The sequence below is a fragment of the Neovison vison genome, chromosome 7 (genome assembly GCF_020171115.1).
Source record: "Neovison vison isolate M4711 chromosome 7, ASM_NN_V1, whole genome shotgun sequence".
Taxonomy (NCBI): Eukaryota; Metazoa; Chordata; class Mammalia; order Carnivora; family Mustelidae; genus Neogale; species Neogale vison.
Window position 1 is genome coordinate 42249973 of NC_058097.1, and position 13247 is coordinate 42263219.

Genomic DNA, 13247 nt, shown 5'->3' on the forward strand with positions numbered 1-13247 from the left:
TCTTTTTTCCCACAGGATTCCCATCTTCATAAACTCAAATTATTACTTTTCTCTGTAATTCCCTTATTACTCACAAGTTACTCAAAGATATTCTCTTGTTTTAGTAATATCTTATTGTGAAATGTTACATACATAAGTGTGTATAAAACATATTGACAGAGTTCAGGACATGCTACCCCATAATATGGTGCCTAGGCATACTCAATATTTCAAGCTGAAGGAATTTGAGAAAACAGGTACAGGAAGGACTCTTTGACCTTCTCCTGAAGCAGGTCCTAAGACCTTCATGTGAGAAGTGCCATCCCTATACACTGAGGAAAGGATCATTTTTATCTCCAGGAGGGAGGACACCCCTCCCAAGAGGAATTTGAATGAACAGGACTTGCTGAATTTCCCCGTTTACCACACTGAGTTTTTACCCACCTTGTCCTATCACATTTCTCCATGACTTCCCACTCTTCGTCAAACCCAGCACAAAAACACACAGTTTTAACTACTTCTTCAGGTCTTCATTTCCTTATGAAGGCTCCCGTGTCATATAAAATTTATATTAAATAAATTTGTATACCTTTCTCTTGTTAATCTGTCTTTTGTTACATAGACCTATCCAAAACCTAGCATAGAAGAAGACATTTTTTCCTACACCATGATATATTTAAGGAAAAAAATAAAACATAAACACTAGAAGCCTTCTCTCACCACCCCCCTCCAGGTGCCCTTCCCCTATCACATGATGGTCTCTCCCCCAGAGGTAACTGTGGTCCCAAATTTTACAATAATCATTAGCTGGCTTTCCTTTTGTCAGTGGTTCTGAAGCCTTAGTGCATCCAAATCATCTAGAGAGCCTGTTAAAATACAGATTACTGTGCCCACCCCCAGCTTCTGATTTAATAGATGTGGGCTGGGGCCCAAGGATTTGTGCTTCATACAAATTCCCATGTAATGCTGATGCTGCTGACCTCAGTTCTACACTTCAAGAACTATTGCTTTGAGATCAAAGATGCTCCTGACTTGTGTATGCTGACTCTTGGCTTCCCCTAGAACCTAGGCACTCAATACATACATCTTAAGCATCTCCCTACCTTCTTCCTCTACTCTAGTTCCTATACCAAAATTATGAGCATTCAATCTTTGCTAAATATTTTAATTGATTGTGGTACATGAGCACCCTCCATTTTTTTCTTTTCTGTCAGTGATCCCATTTATAAGTTGCTTCTCATTTGTGTTGTTTGTCTATGATTTTTAGTTACCAAAATAAAGGGATATAAGCAGCATGTACATGTCTTATTTGTCTAGTCTGGAAGCTCTTTGGAAGCAGAAGCCAAGTGAAGGTTCCGAGCATGCCACCCCAAAGTACACTGCTTTTTGCATATTCATTATTTTAAGTTGAAGGCAGTTGAGAAATAGAAGATGCAGGAAGGATTCTGTGACATTGCCCTTTCTACCTAAAAGCAAGTCATAGAATTTTCCTTGAGAAAGGTGCCCTCCCTGTACCAGGAAGAGAAGACCATTCTTATCAGCAGAGCCTGGGGGTCAGCTCCAGTCTGTACAAACAAGCATACTAAAATAACCCTTATCTTCCCTTTAGTTTCCCCCATGTATGTCCTAATCACTCCCACAGCTTCTTGTCCCCAGTCCAAGCCCTTTTGTCTTGTCAGATCTCTACAATCTGTCATTCGTTGCATAAAAAGGTGTATTAGCTTTGGGGCCTAATAGCCCCTTTGAGTCTTCCTTTTCCCTCTGAAGACTCCTGTATATGTGTAAAAATATATTAAATAACTTTGTATGTTTTTCTCCTGTTAATCTGTCTTATTATGTCAGTTTAATTCTTAGGCCAGCCACAGAATTTCAGAGGGTAGAAGGAAGTTTTTGCTTCCCTACACAAGTTTAATTTCCCTTTGTAGTCCACTTCCTCAAGTAAGCTACGGGCCACAGTTTGCACACTCAGCCACTGATAGAGGCCACAAGGCAGTGTAAATAAGTGAAACTTGCCAAGGGAAATTTTACTGATCTGGAGACCACATCCTGTAAAAAGGGCAGCTGTTGCTTGAGTTTAAGCCAATCTCAAGTTCATTGCTCTCCAATTTTCCCAGTTTCCCAGTTGAGAAAACAGAAATAATCTCAACTAAGTCAACATTTTAAGTACCCAGAATAGACACAGAGATTCCGTACAGAACACATGTATAGAACTAAGATGGAATCCATTCCATGTTTCAAGACCTTTGCAGTGGGTGGACAGATGGATGGATGGATGGATGGATGGATGGATGGATGGATGGATTGGTGATGATGTGGGATGGATTAATACCCACATTAATGAATGTGGGTATTAGGGCAGCTCTCTGGGGGAATGAAGGGAACATATCATTGCTGAGCATACCTACTGTATGCCCAGCCCTGTGCAAGGGGCTTTACCTACCTTATCTTATTTGACTTTCATAACAACACCACAGGGTAGTTATTATCATTCTTGTTTATTTCCACTCTCCTCACACAGATAAAGAATCGGAGGTTGAGAAAGGCCCAGGATTACATCACTAGTTTTCTTTGTTTATAACCTACCTAATTCTTTTTTTTTCTTTAAGATTTTATTTATTAATCAGATAGAGATCACAAGTAGGCAGAGAGGCAGACAGAGAGAAGGGAGGAAGCAGGCTCCCTGCTAAGCAGAGAGCCTGATGCAGGACTCGATCCCAGGACCCTGAGATCATGACCAGAGCCGAAGGCAGAGACTTTAACCCACTGAGCCACCCAGGTGCCCCTAACCTACCTAATTCTTAAAAAAGGATTTTAGATGAGCTTATATGATTTCAGTTGGCTTGTGAGCCTTGAATTCCAGATAACTCTCTTATACCAAATTGCCCCCACCAAGGGAATCAGGTTCTCAGAAGGCAGGTGGGGAAGGCACCAGTAGTTCAGGGAAGAGGTCTGATTCCTTGAAGATCTTAGTAAACAACTCACAGCATTGTGCCCTTCAAGTGTGTCATCCAGTACCGAGGAATTAAGACACACTGCCATCTTGATAAGCCCTCCCCACTTCCTCCTACATCACTGCTTACTACCCTCTTAGAATTCAAGATTTCTGCCTACCAGCCTTGGAACCTACTTCATCCTAATTCCCTTCTAGAGCCCAGTGGGATAAGGACAGACACAGATACAGGAGCTGGTAGGTTGGAAAACATTTTATTGATGTTACTGAGCCCCAAGAGAGTGCTTATAGAATGGTGACCAGAGAGCACACTAGCCCCTCTTCCAGTGGGTGTCAGCAGTGCTTGGTCTTGAAGGGAACAGTCACTGGGCGTCAGGAGTTGCACTCCTCAAACCCTTCAGCTGGAGGGAGAGAGGATGTGGTCAGATAGGGGACCCTTGGGTGCAGGGAGCTGGAGAATCCCATGAGTAAGCCCAGGACAGCATGGGGCAGAGATAGGAATCCCTGCCTTGCTCTGAGTTCTCATTCTCCAAATACAGTAGCTGATACTTCCCGTAGCTCTAGTGAGAGGACAGCTTATCCTCTGTTACCCATCCTCACCCTTCTTCCCACATCATTGGCTTCTTCCCTCCCCACCAACTTCTGTCCTATTGCCTGTCGTCTCTTACCTTAGGAAAGGCATCCCAGTTGAGGAAAGGAAGTTTCCTTTTGATAGACTAAAAGAGGAAAAAAGAACGAGAGTGATGTGATACAGGGCAGGTGAGCACAGATCAGTGAGTGAGCTCTCCGGAGTGGCGATGGTGTTATCATTTACAATTAGAGGAAGGACGAGTATTTTCTGAGCCTTTACTCTGTGTCTGCCTTATACTAACTGCTCCATAGGCATGCTTTCATTTGGTCTGCACAGCTACCTTTTGAGGTAGGTCCTGTCAAGCCCACATCAAAGATGAGGAAGCTGAGGCTCAGAGGCAGTTGTGTGAGGACACGTAGCGAGCACGTGCTGAGTCATGTGACACAGGCTCTGATGCCCATGCCCATGTCTGACTTCGCCTTCTAAGTGTGACCAAGACACCCAACCTAGGACCTCAGTTTCTTCATAGATGATAAAAGGACTCAAATAAACTCCTGTCTGGTTAGCTTCTATCTTTTCTGGAATTGTCTTTGTGGCTCTGCTCCCCCACTGCTGCATTAGGAAAATAGGTGTGGCCATGTCAGTGTTCGAAAGGAACTTTTCTTCTGTCAAGCAGAGCAGTTCCTACCTCCTAGAACTTGGGAAAGAACCGAAGGGGCTAGAACTAGAAAGCGTTGACCATCCGTTGGAGATACCGCAGTCAAGGAGAAGAAGGGGTGCCCACACACTTACCTCAAAGAGGGCATGCCAGTTCAGGAATTCATCGGGCTTAAAAGCCTGTGGAGACAGGGAGACAAGAAGAGGGTCAGTGCCAGGGGAGGGCAGAGCTCATCCCCCAGGCCCTGGAAAAGGTGATGGGTCCAGGCAGCTTTGCAAGCTGTCTACTAAGGCATTGGTCTCCTTTATGGTGTGGCTGTTGGGGTGGGGGCAGCCCTGGAGAATGGTACTTACGGAGCGCAACTTGTCAATGTTCAGGAAGTTTGCGTTAAAGGCCTAGGCAAAAAGACAGGGTGTTAAGAAAGTGGTGAAGGAGCACAGAAAGGAGCACAGACAGAGGTTGGAGTGTGGGAAAACAGGTTGTTTACCTCAGGGCCTGCTGCATAATTACCAATGGTGGTTTCTTCCTGGAAAGTGAAGGGGAAAAAAACCAAAAGATCACATAATGGCAAGTCCTTGTCCCCAGACCCTCTCTACAAGCGCCCTGGACCTCAGTGCCCCGGACCTCAGTGCCTTGGACCTCAGTGCACCCCATCTTGTCCCTCTCCCTGCTTTAGTTGCACAGTTTCATTGTCCCTTATTTCTTCCTTTCCACAACAAAGTTCACAATCGGGTATCCTATAGGCTAGACCCAAGTTTTTAACTCTCAGTAGTTTGGCTTGTTTTTAAGTTTGAATGAAACATTTTAAATTAGTATTAAATTAATATTAGTATTTAAATTAGAATTTATGTATTCTATAAATCAGATTTCTGATTTCTCCCAAAAACTTAAAAATTCTGGCCACACTGGGTACATTTTCTGCTTAGCAGTGTCCGATGTACACAGACTGTCCCTTTTTAGATCAGACAGTTTTGCTCCACCAGCCCTCCTGCTCGTTGACTTCATTTGTTTGGATCCCAAGCAATTGTGTATGTGACTCCATCTCAGACTTTTAAATCTAGCACGGATGCTGTCCCCCAACCTTGGGAGAAGATGGGGTCTCCAGCTTCCTCCTGACTGGAGACTGCCTCCTAAGGGTCCTTGCTATGGCCTAGGCTCCAGAGACATAGGGAGCTCCCAGTCTCCTGGAAGCCATTTCCTGGGAGACAGACGAAACACAGGTGAAGCTGAGCCCAGATGACGACTTCAGCCCCTCTTGTCTCCTCCCTGGATTCAGTTGTCTAGCCTCCGCCTATACACTCACCAGCCCCTCCAGAAATAAAGCATCTCCGTCTACATGTCTTCCTGGGAATGCTTTATTTCCTTCCTCCTTTCTTCCTTTCCTCAGAGCCCCTGCTTTTTTGTTCAGCCTCTGATAATCTCCAAAAATAGGAGCCATGCATCCAGTCATGCATTGAAGGTAAAGAAATGGAGGACTCAGCAAGGTAATAAGTAAGAGAAAAAGAATTCAGGTGATGTGCTCACCTCGGGACTACCCAGGGAAGCCCCCTGAGCAGAGTGGAGCGCCAGAAGAGAGAGAAGAACCACAGCAGGAAGAACTGGGATCTTCATGGTGTCAAGTTTGGGGTGCTCTGAGGCGGGGCTTCACCACTTGCCCTTTATATTCCCAGGGAGGTGGATGTGAGCAGAAGTGGGGTCCCCACCCCACTGACTCACCCCCAGATCCCATCGCCCACCCCCGGGGCTCTGGGAAGGGGAGGTGGAGACTGTTCCCCACTTACTTTGGATTTCTCAACTCACATTCTGCCCCAGGCACTAGGAAGGTGAGATGGCAATGGGGTGCTTCATGCCAATGGAGCTGGGATGGAGACAGGTCGAACCTGTCCCTCCAAAGGGTTGGCAGTGGCACCCAAGCAACCTCTCCTTTTCCCTTTGTCTCTTTCCCTTATATCCTTCAATCTGCTGTTATAATTTGGACTTTTTCCCCACCCTACCCAATCTGTATAAACTTCTTAGACTGGCATCGAAGGCTTTCCATGCTCTGGCCTTGACCTGCCTTTCTGACTTATTTTACTCCTTTGCATGTGACACTGCATTCTAGCCAAACTGGACTCCCTACCAAATAAACCCTTCTTGGTCCTCCAAGCATCTTCCCGTGCCCTTGCTTATTCCTAAAATGCCCTTCTGTCATCTCCTGTTTTCAGAACCCAACGTCCATCTTGGATGAATCTTCCCTGATTTTTCCCATCATCCCTCACCACCACCCCCACTCCCCATACTGTTCCCTTCTTGGAGTTGCCAAGACAATTCATTTGTTTATCTCTGGAGTTGTACCTGGGATAACTTATGCTCTTATTTCTCTCTTAGAATAGTAAGTTCCTTGAAGCCGAGAACTCTCTCTCTTTTTTTTTTTTTAAAGATTTTATTTATTTATTTATTTATTTGACAGAGAGAAATCACAAGTAGGCAGAGAGGCAGGCAGAGAGAGAGAGAGGGAAGCAGACTCCCCGCTGAGCAGAGAGCCCAATGCGGGACTCAGTCCCAGGACCCCGGGATCATGACCCGAGCCTAACCCACTGAGCCACCCAGGCGCCCCCCAAGAACTCTCTCTTAATCACCTTTATATGCCCCTACACTTTGCCTTAGACAGAGTACAGGCGGAGCCAGCATTTGTTTGATTGGGTAAGTTAGGGTTCGAACATCCTTCCACCAAGTTGTACACTTTCCTCCTTTGGGGCTGGACCTCTCCCGTTTTCCAGCTGCCCGTCTTTTACTCTTGGGTCTTCAGAGAGATGACTGTCTTGAACTACAAAGACAAGGAATAGAGCACATGAGGGTGGAGGGGAAAACTACACAAAAAACGCAAAGCAGGTCTTAAAGATGCCCAGTTGGAGATAGGATCTAGGTCCTGAACTTGGAGTGCCTTCTCCATTTCATGGAGTTTATCCCACCCTCTGCCCCATCCCCCAACTCATGAGTTGGATCACCTCAAAGTGACAAAATATTCTAATCAAGTCACCTTCCCTACCATGAGGTTCAGGTGGCCCAACCGGTTCCTGGTGTCATAGGGAGGGGCCGGGACGAAGACTGGAGCGGCCAGGACAAAGCAAGACCTTACTTGAGAGCAGGCCTCTTTACCCCGACCTGATGCAGTGCACAAAGGTGGCAGGCGTGGGGTGGAGGGGCTAGATGGCACTCATGAACGATCTTCGGGGACCCCAAAAGTTTGTGCTTCCGTTCAGTTCCCATGCTACCCTCACACCCTACATGTGGCCCCTCTAAGCTCAGGAAGCCTCCTCTGTCTTTGTAACAGCACCTCCCACTTGGCAGGGCTACCTGAGGAGACAGGGCTCGAGGAACACTCACTAGCACAAATGGCCAGGTGGCAGGGGCTATCGTGCAGTCATGCTGCTGGAGGGGATGAGCGACAAAATGCCCAAGGTATGTGGAGTGCCTCTCAAAAGGTTTTCTGGAGGAACGTTTTTATGTGTAATGGATTCTAACTGATTAATGAGCAGTGGCTGAAGGAGCTCATTAGCCACCATTCTGTCAGCCTAGGGTCAGCTCTGGGAGCAGAAGGAGAGGAGAATGGACAAAGGAGAACTGATACTGTATAATCACTCCACTTAGGCATGCTAATGGGGGAGCACTTTGGCCTGGGGGATCCAAAGCACCAGATGAGCCAAACACCCATCATCTGATTTGCTCTAGAGTTCTTTTGTAACAAATTGACTTCCCGGTGTTTTCCTCTCCACCAAATGCTAATGCTGCTGATAATGTTAGCCAATTTATTGATATGTTATTATGTGGCAGGCGTTGTGCTAAGTGCTCTACATGAACGATCTCATTGAAATAGCACAATGATTCTATGAGGTAGATAATATAATTATCCACATTCTGTAGGCAGGGGAACCGCAGCGTGTAGAAAGGTTAAGTGACTCACCCAAGGTCACACAGCCCGTGTGTGGCAAGGCCAGCATGAGAACCCTGGGATTCTAGGGCCTGCACCTGGATTGCACCCATGCTGTACTGTGGCGTCGTGTCCTCCAAAGGACCTCGCCAGCCCACGTAGCACATTGCATGAGTCAGGCCCACGCCCTGAGAGTTGGGGGGCAGGCTGCACTTAGCCCCCATTCGTCCCGTGGCTCAGGTGTCCCTTCACAGCATGCCGCCTGCATAGCCAGAGGTGGCAGCTCCCTGCATACATGCATTAATTTCAGTGAGTTAACCTGTACATGTTGGGCAGAATGAACACAGAAAATTAAGAGATTAATGGCCCTCCACGAGTATATGCCCCAGAATGAACCTGCAATTGTCTCGGACTCCAGGTGCTTCTTGGAGTAGGAGCACCTTGGTGCACCAAGTGTGTGTTTAAAGACCGCTGACACATTCTAGTTCTGGCTTTACAGTTCGGGTGTTTAAAAATAAGTACTTCTGTATAATGCCTCTGAATACAATGTGCACAACTGAAGAAATCCATTCTCCCGCTGGAGAAGAGAACTGGCCGTGCTCGACAGCTTTGTTTCCACTTGGTACCTTCCTGATGGATCCTCAAGGGCAATCTTGGCTTTACAGGATTTATGCTTAAAGTGCTAGCTTTAGAATATAGCATCTCTGCTGCCTCAGTGGATTGGTTTCCCGAGTGCCTGGTCCCATGGTTGGGCAAGTAGGGGAAGAAAGGAGAGGGGAGTCTCACCATCCCAGCAGTTTGGGTAACGGGTGGCAGGAGAATCACTGATTTCAGCAATGCGTTGGATGCATCACATAGGGTTAATGGTGTCAGGCAGAGTCACACAGCCTGGCTCTGCATCAACCCAACTCCAAGCCCAGTTGATCTTCTAGTCCCTCCTCGGAGACTACCAGTAAACCCCTGTGTTCCCACAGGCCTGCCCCCACCCCACCCCATATTTGCCAGAACTTGAGTGTGGGTAGGAGACAAGGCCCAGCCCTGATTGCTACATTACAGACACACCTAGGGGCTAGGAGCCAGACTCCTGGGTTCAGAAAGGGAATGTGGGATTTGAAGGGATGCACACCGGGGCCTTGGGACCTTGGTGAACACCTAGGTGAAAAGCCTAAAATCTTTGAAGAGAAAAGGTGCTGGGGTGTGGGGTATTGGGAGGCAGAATTCGGGACATCCTGTCCCTTCCTTTCCTGTGCCTCTCCCAATGTTGCTATCACACCCAAAAAAGCAGCCATGTTGTCCAGCAGGTCTGGTTTCTTCCTTTGCCACCCACTTTTTGTCCCTATGTACCCTTTGCTTATTGAACTTCTCCCAGGAAGACTTCCTGGATCAATCCCACTGAATTCTGATCCCTCCTCCCATTCTCTCATTCACAAATATTGAGCAGCCACTTTGGCTCTTGGTGCTGGGCATTCAAGATTGATAAGGTACCTGTCCTGTGGAACTTGTGTTCCAGTGGAGAAGACAGATCATAGTCTAAATAAAAAAAAAAAAAAAAAAAAAAACATAGGGAACACTGTAACTTCAGAGAAGGGCAAGTTGTGGGGAGAAAATAAAACAGGTGCAATGCAATTGCAATCAGGTAGGTATCCTTGGTTCCACTGGCTGCGTGGGGGCGGGGGGGGGACATTTTAATGTAGACTGAAAGCAGTTAAAGCTCCTGTCTTCTGAAGACCTTGAGTTGCGGGGACAGGAAGCAGCAGCATTCCTTGAGAGCATCTCCCAACAGGTCTGAGTTGACAGGAAGAGGGAGGCCAGAGCCGTATCATCCCCAAGCCACAGTGAGGAGTTGGGACTTGATTCTAGGGCTACTAAAAAACTTATGGAGGATTCTGAGCATGGATCCTTCCTGGGTGGCATGGGAGAATGTATTTAAGGGAAAAATGAAAGTCAGAGGCTGCTTCAGAAGTCCAAGAAGGAGAAAGGGACATCCTACCCTTTTATTAGAGAGTCCTTTACACCAGAAGGCCTTTGCCTGCATCAAGTGGCACTTTGAACTTTAAAGGGCTGCTTCGAGCCCTTTGGACCAGGAATACCCTGAGAGTCTAGAACCATGTTGACCATCTCAGCTTCTCCCACCGTCCCTTAGGGACAGGCTGCAGGAGACCTGAGTTCCAGCTCTTTTTGATTCATCACCCACACTCTTGGCAGCCGGCTGTCATTCAGCCATGGAATTGACGGACTACCCTGGGAGAGCTTGGTTCTCCTCCCTGTGGCTTCCAGGAGGTACTGCAAGGCCCTCCCTACACAGCTGAAACCCAGGACAAGGACGAACACACCTCGGAGATACGGCAGGTTGGGTTCCAGACCACCACAATAAAGCAAGTCCAGTGAATTTTTTAGTTTATTTTTTAAATAATTTTTAAAGATTTACTTACTTGTTTTAAAGAGAGAAAGAGAAAGCACAAGCATGGGGAGGGGCAGAAAGAGAGGAAGACAGAATCCTCAAGCCGACTCCCTGCTCAGGGTGGAGCCTGTCATGAGACTCAGTCCCTGAGATCATGACCTGAGCCAAAAACCAAGAGTCGGATGCTCAACCAGGCACTCCATTGAAGCAAATGAATTTTTTGGTTTCCCAGTGCACATAAAAATTACGTTTATTACTATTCTGTTGTCTAGTAAGTGTGCAATAGCACTATGCCTTAAAAAACAAAAAACGTACAACACTTTATTGGGCATCTGGGTGGCTCAGTCAGTTAACATCTACCTTCGGCTCAGGTCGGGATCCTAGAGTCCTGGGATTGAGCCGCATAACGGGCTCCCTGCTCAATGGGAAGCCTGCTTTTCCCCCCTTCTCTGCCGCTCCCCCTGCTTGTGCTCTGTCTCTGTCAACTAAATAAATAGAATATTTTTTAAAAATATGTTTAAAAAACCACTTTATTGCTAAAGAATGCTCACCATCAAGTGAGCTTTTGGCAAAGTGTAATCTTTTTGCTGGTGGACGGTCTCACCTCAATGTCCATGGCTGCTCACTGATCAAGATGGTAGTTGCTGAAGGCTGGGGTGACTGTGGCAGTTTCTTAAGACAAACTGAAGTTTGCCGCATCAGCTGACTCTTCCTTTCATGAACAGTTTCTCTGTAATATGTGATGCTGTCAGGTAGCATTTTACCCACAGTAGAACTTCCTTCAGAACTGGAGTCAGGCGTCTCAGATTCTGTTGCTGCTTTATCAACTATAAGTCTATGTCATGGTCTAAATCTTTTGTTGTCATTTCAACAGTCTTCACAGCATCTTCACCAGGAGTAGATTCCATCCCAAGAAACCGCTTTCTTCGCTCATTCATGAGAAGCAGCCCCTTATCCCTTCAGTTCGATCATGAGGTCGCAGCAATTCAGCCCAATGCTCAGGCTCCACTTCTAATTCGAGTTCTCTTGCTATTTCCCCCAGATCTGCAGTGACTTCCTCCACTGAAGTCCTGAACCCCTCAAAGTCATCCTCGAGGGCTGGAATCACAGTCTTCCTAACTCCTGCACATGTTCATATTTTTACCTCCTCCCATGAATCACAAATATTCTTAATGGTATGTAGAACAGCGCATCTCTTCAAAAAGTTTTCAATTTATTTTGCCCAGCTCCATCAGAGGAACCATTATCTATGGCAGCCATTGCCTTACAAAATGGATTTCTTAAATAATAAGACTTGAAAGTCACAATGACTCCTTGATCCTTGGGCTGCAGAATGGGTGTTGTGTCAGCAGGCAGGAAACCCTAATCTCACTGTCCAGCTCCATCAGAGATCTTGGGTGACCAGGTGCCTTGTACGTGAGCAGTAATATTTTGAATCTTTTTTTTTTTTTTTTTTCTGGGCAGCAGGTCTCAGCAGTGGTCTTAAAACATTCTACAGACCGTGCTGTAAACAGATGTGCTGCCATCCAGGCTTTGTGATTCCAGGTATAGAGCACAAGCAGAGTAAATGGAGCACAATCCTTTTGAGCCCTAGGATTTTCAGAATGGTCAGTGAACAGTGGCTTCAACTCAGTTACCAGCTGCACTCGCCCCTAACAAGAGGGTCAGCCTGTGCTTTGAAGCTGAGAAGTCAGGCATTGACTTGTCGCCAGCTTTCCAAGTCCTAGATGGCATCCCCTTCCAATAGACGGCTGTTTCATCTGTACTGAAAATCTGTTGCTTAAGTCCTACAGGAACGGCCTTGGCTCGATCTTCTGGGTCACTGGCTACAGCTTCTACATCAGCACTTGCTACTTTACTTTACGATTTTGTTATGTCATGGAGATGGCTTCTCTCCTTAAACCTCATGAACCCCCACTCTGCTAGCAGCTTTTCTTCTGCACCTTCCTTACCTCTCTCAGCCTTCACAGAATTGGAGAGAGCCAGGGCCTAACTATGGATCAGGCTTTGGCTGAAGGGAATGTTGCGGCTGGTTTGAACTTCCATCCAGACCACTGAAATGTTTTCCCTATCAGCATCAAGGCTATTTGCTTTCTGATCAATCATGTGCTTACTAAAGTAGCACTTTTCATTTCCTTCATTTACTTTTCTTTTGCATTCTCAAATGGCCAGGGAGCAAGAGGCCTAGCTGTCGGCCTGTCTCAGCTTTCCACATGTTTTCCTTACCAAGCTTAGTCATTTATAGCTCTTGATTTAGAGTGAGAGACATGCAAATCTTCCTTTCACTTAAACACTTAGAGGGCCAGTGTAGGGTTATTAATTAGCCTAATGTCCTTTCTTTAAAAAAAAAAAAGAATTAGAGGTGGGAGGAGCAGAGGAAGAGGGAGAGAGAATCCTTAGCAGACTCCCTGCTGAGCATGGAAGCCGACAGGGGGCTCCATCTCCCGACGCTGAGATCAGGATCCAAGCCAAAACCAAGAGTCGGATGCTTAAGCAGCTGCGTCACCCAGACGCCCCAATTTCAATTTGGCCTAATTTCAATATTATTGTCTCAGGGACTAGAGAGGCCCAAGGAGAGGAGAAAGATGGGAGAACAGCCAGTCAGTGGAATAGTCAACACACACAACATCTAAGGATGAAGTTTGCTATCTTATATGGATGGCATATAAGGCCATCCTTATAGGGATATATAAGGTGGTGCCCCACAATAATTTCAATAGTAACATCAAAGATCAGGGACCGCAGACCACCGTAACAGATATAATAATAATGAAGTTT

General features: G+C 46.4%; 1 protein-coding gene across 1 annotated transcript; it reads right to left on the minus strand.

The window, feature by feature from the left end:
* Nucleotides 1-3164: 3164 nt before the first annotated feature.
* On the minus strand, nucleotides 3165-5807 carry LOC122913821 (keratinocyte differentiation associated protein). Its single transcript, XM_044260451.1, has 6 exons — nucleotides 5683-5807; nucleotides 4646-4684; nucleotides 4512-4553; nucleotides 4293-4337; nucleotides 3598-3645; nucleotides 3165-3330 (listed from the first exon to the last, which is right to left on the minus strand). Exons 1-6 carry the CDS (start codon nucleotides 5767-5769, stop codon nucleotides 3292-3294), a joined length of 300 nt encoding a protein of 99 aa, XP_044116386.1. The 5' UTR covers nucleotides 5770-5807; the 3' UTR covers nucleotides 3165-3291.
* Nucleotides 5808-13247: the final 7440 nt, after the last annotated feature.

Coding starts and splice junctions, on each gene's coding strand:
- LOC122913821 (XM_044260451.1), bottom strand. CDS start 5,769: ATGAAGATCCCAGTTCTTCCTGCTGTGGTTCTTCTCTCTCTTCTGGCG. Junction 4,685..5,682: donor CTTCCCTGGGTAGTCCCGAG/GTGAGCACATCA, acceptor TTCACTTTCCAG/GAAGAAACCACCATTGGTAA. Junction 3,646..4,292: donor ACTGGCATGCCCTCTTTGAG/GTAAGTGTGTGG, acceptor TTCCTCTTTTAG/TCTATCAAAAGGAAACTTCC.